The 3,661-nt window shown below is 39.9% G+C and overlaps 1 protein-coding gene and 1 long non-coding RNA gene across 8 annotated transcripts in view; one reads left to right on the forward strand and one right to left on the reverse strand.

The window, feature by feature from the left end:
* The window catches only part of LOC107591970 (sterile alpha motif domain-containing protein 12-like), a 94,611-nt gene that overhangs the window by 56,522 nt on the left and 34,428 nt on the right, over positions 1 to 3,661 (reverse strand). The window contains exon 5 of one of the 5 annotated variants that reach the window (XM_016281269.1): positions 1,367 to 1,419. The exons of the other annotated variants lie outside the window; for them this stretch is intronic. Coding sequence (XP_016136755.1) covers positions 1,397 to 1,419 — 23 coding nt within the window. The 3' untranslated portion in view covers positions 1,367 to 1,396. The remainder of the gene's footprint in view (positions 1 to 1,366; positions 1,420 to 3,661) is intronic. 5 annotated transcript variants of the gene reach the window in all.
* Positions 1 to 3,661, forward strand: part of LOC107591971 (uncharacterized) — a 50,309-nt gene that overhangs the window by 28,680 nt on the left and 17,968 nt on the right. The window lies entirely within an intron of this gene.

Consider the following 3,661-nt stretch of genomic DNA (forward strand, 5'->3'; position numbering starts at 1 on the left):
CTGAAGTGAAAGTGTTGACTGGTGTCACTATCTCGCGAATGCGCTGGCAGATCTCCACCAAATTTGGGGGATCCCTTCAGCTCGAGGAGTCCCCTCGAACGCCACCCTCCGCGTGTCGGTAGCCCCCCCGGGATCGCTAGATCGGTCTGCGCCGGACCGCGTATTTAACCACCCGTAACTTCCGAACCCCGGGGGCTATCGATGCAAGGGTGGTCTCATTCGAAAGAGGGCCTCGAGACGTACACTCGAGTCGCGTTCGAGAGGGTTCCTCGAGCTGAAGGGATCCCCCGCATTTGGTGCAGATTCACCATGGCTTTACGGAGATATGGCCGTTCAAAGTTTCAGTGGTTTTCCATAGACTTACGCTTTAAAGCGTTTCATCCAGGTCGCCAGTAGCAAACAATGGAGCACGCTCTGCTGGACAAACTAAGTAATTACACCATTTCAAGCATTTTATCTGCGTTATATGTTCTGTAAAAAAAATTTTTATATCGGCGGCATATTCGCCAATACCGATATATCGGCGACAGGCTCATATCGGCCGATAATATCGGCTAAACGATATATCGGTTGGGCTCTAGTTATAAGTATTAGTATTAGAATTTATAGAAATCGATCGACATTAACAAAGATGGCTAAATGCTGGGAAAGTACTGTTCATTATTTGTTACCTATTGCATTAAATAATATGAACACTTACAGTAAAGTTTATTTTTGTCTTCAAACATCCTGAAATTAGATAAATGAGTTTCTTTAAATTGGTCTGAGTTTACATATATACACATGCATTTACACACATACATATTTACATATTCATGAGAAACCCCATTATATTGGATAATATAATGTAATATATAATGTAGATGATACTTAGAGATGCATAATTCTAATTAATTAATTATATAATTCCGGCGCCGGACCGCGAATTTAACCACCCGTAACTCCCGAACCCCGGGGGCTATCGACGCGGCGGTGGTCTCATTCGAAAGAGGGCCTCGAGACGTACTCTCGATTCGCGTTCGAGAGGGTTCCTTGAGCTGAAGGGATCCCCCGAATTTGATGTGGAATCGCCGCGCCGTTACGGAGATATGGCCGTTCAAAGTTTCAATGGTTTTCCATTGACTTAAGCTTTAAAGCATTTCATCCAGGTCACCAGTAGCAAACAATGGAGCACGCTCTGCTGGACAACCTAAGTAATTACACCATTTCAAGCATTTTATTTGCATTATATATTCTGTAAAAAAAAAATTCATATCAGCGGCATATTCGCCAATACCGATATATCGGCGACAGGCTCATATCGGCCGATAATATCGGCAAAACGATATATCGGTCGGGCTCTAATTAAAAATACAGGAATTCTTACCAGATTAATACTTGGAAAGAAAGAATCATTCTAGATTTTGTTGGGGAGTGCATCTGCATAGAAAAAAAAAGTATAATAATAAGAAAAACTTTTAGTGTAAATCCCACAGCTCGGATTCAGTGCAAACTAACATGGTGGCACCCATCACCCATTATAGATCAACTAACATGGTCATTATAAAGGTGTTTAAGCTACCAAATACATTTACTTACACTAAATTACGAAATTACCAAATTACTGAAAGAGTTGTTACCTGTAGCAGAAGAACCGCTTCTCAATGACAAATTCTAATTATGACGTCAGGTGCGTTCAAGTCTCTTTGAACCGAACAAGATGGCGATTTAACTTTTCTACATAAAATTCAATCTACAAAATGATGAATAAAGAATGTGCATCATTGTGTTTTTGCTTTTTTCTGTTTTTATTCAATTTATGAAGGTGATGTAAACTGAATCATTATATATTCTATGGTAATTAATATTTCGTACATGTAACTTGAAAATTACATGTTCAACAAATTTACTGTCAAAACAGATCCTGGATATCTATAGTCTTTGGCTGCATCCATTGCATCCGACACGTTTTTTTACTGACACGCCCCCAACTCATATGTGTTCAACTCGTAATACGATCTATCCGACATGACTTGAACGCACCATTACTGTTGCCTAAAAAACTCACAAACTTTGCATTGATTGAATGACAATATAAAATCCATTTACTGTGGCAAACACTGCTCACAATAGCATGAAATAGCATGACATGAAAGCCAATCAGTGAGTTCTGCCCGGTGGATAGTTACGTGAAGTAGAAAACACTGGCTGTTACTGTCCGGTTCACTGTAACTGATAAGGCCTTCGTGGTCCAGCCATCCCTCTGGCATTCACGGGAGCCAGAATCTAATTATTTTCCCTGCATGGTCCAATGAGCCCTAAAGGTTAATTATTGTCTGTCTGCATGATACCCGACTGCCAGTGCACAATAAAAGCTGTTAGTCGCTGCAGATAGCAGCTAATGTCAGACTGTGTGTATCCAAGTGGCCGACATGAGTTACCAGGTGCAGTCATGAGGAGGATTCTATAGGAAACTTTCTTTCTGGCTTCATTTACTATGAAGACTAGCATGTTTGCTTTGTACTGCAGTGCAAAAATACTTCATAAAATATTTTCAGGGTAACTGACAACATGTAACAGATGCTCAGTAGAACATAAGTTGCATTGAACATGGAACAAAGCTACAAATTTTCCTTTTCCTTCTGAGAACAGTGATAATGCTAACATTCAGCCTAGCTTTACTTTGTCAGGCACAGCAGCTCCTCTTTAATCCCCTAAAAAATACTGTCCTTCACTGGGCTGTTGCAAATTCTGGCCGATTTAGACAGCATCTGTGTGCTGTCCGTTCCCATGCACGTCATTGTTTAATTTAGTTTGTATATCAGAAAGAAGGCACAAAACAGCAGTGACAGCTGGGGCCTTCACCAAATAATCCCTCTCTTTCTCTCCTTTTCAATCACTAACTCTCTCTTTCAAGGAATACTTAGCCAGTAAACATGGAGGTCAACAGTTTTGAATCCTGTTGAACTTGAGTGAGGGTTGTGCACACGCAGATATGCAAGGCATACAGGCATCTATCTATCTATCTATCTATCTATCTATCTATCTATCTATCTATCTATCTATCTATCTATCTATCTATCTATATACTGTATGCATCTATACATCTCTTTATCCATCCAACTATCCATCTGTCCGTCCATCCATTGATGGCTTATTAAACTTTAAGTTTCAAGTTTAAAATGGTCTTGACACACTTTGCATTTCTAGTAGGGATGCGCCGATCCGATATTCATATCGGGTATCGGCTCCGATAGTGCCATTTTTCTCGATAGTGCTCAAAATCCGAGATTTTTTTTTTCCTTTTTTTTTTCTCTCCAATTGTTCGAATTATTCTGTGTTACTTCTGAAGCCATACGATAGCTTAATGTGAGCTACATGTGAATATTTAAGTCCTTACATTAAAGTTCACACAAACTCTTTTCTCCGCTGTGGCTGTCAGTCATTCGTTCAGCCTTTAAAGTTTAAACCCTGGTCACGTTCGGTTACAGCAGTCAGCTCGGTAAAGCTCTCTCCAAGATCATTCTGTGTTCCTATTATATTTGATTTGTAAATACATGTCTATGATTTTGCAAAAAGGACTTTATCTTCTTGCTGGAGTTTAATGTTGTTTTGTTACTTGCTACCGGGTGTCTGTGAGAACAAAACACGGGCGTAGAAAAGACTATAAATAGTTTTTAAC

Source organism: Sinocyclocheilus grahami, unplaced genomic scaffold (genome assembly GCF_001515645.1).
Source record: "Sinocyclocheilus grahami isolate Dianchi unplaced genomic scaffold, SAMN03320097.WGS_v1.1 scaffold149.1, whole genome shotgun sequence".
NCBI classification, from domain to species: Eukaryota; Metazoa; Chordata; class Actinopteri; order Cypriniformes; family Cyprinidae; genus Sinocyclocheilus; species Sinocyclocheilus grahami.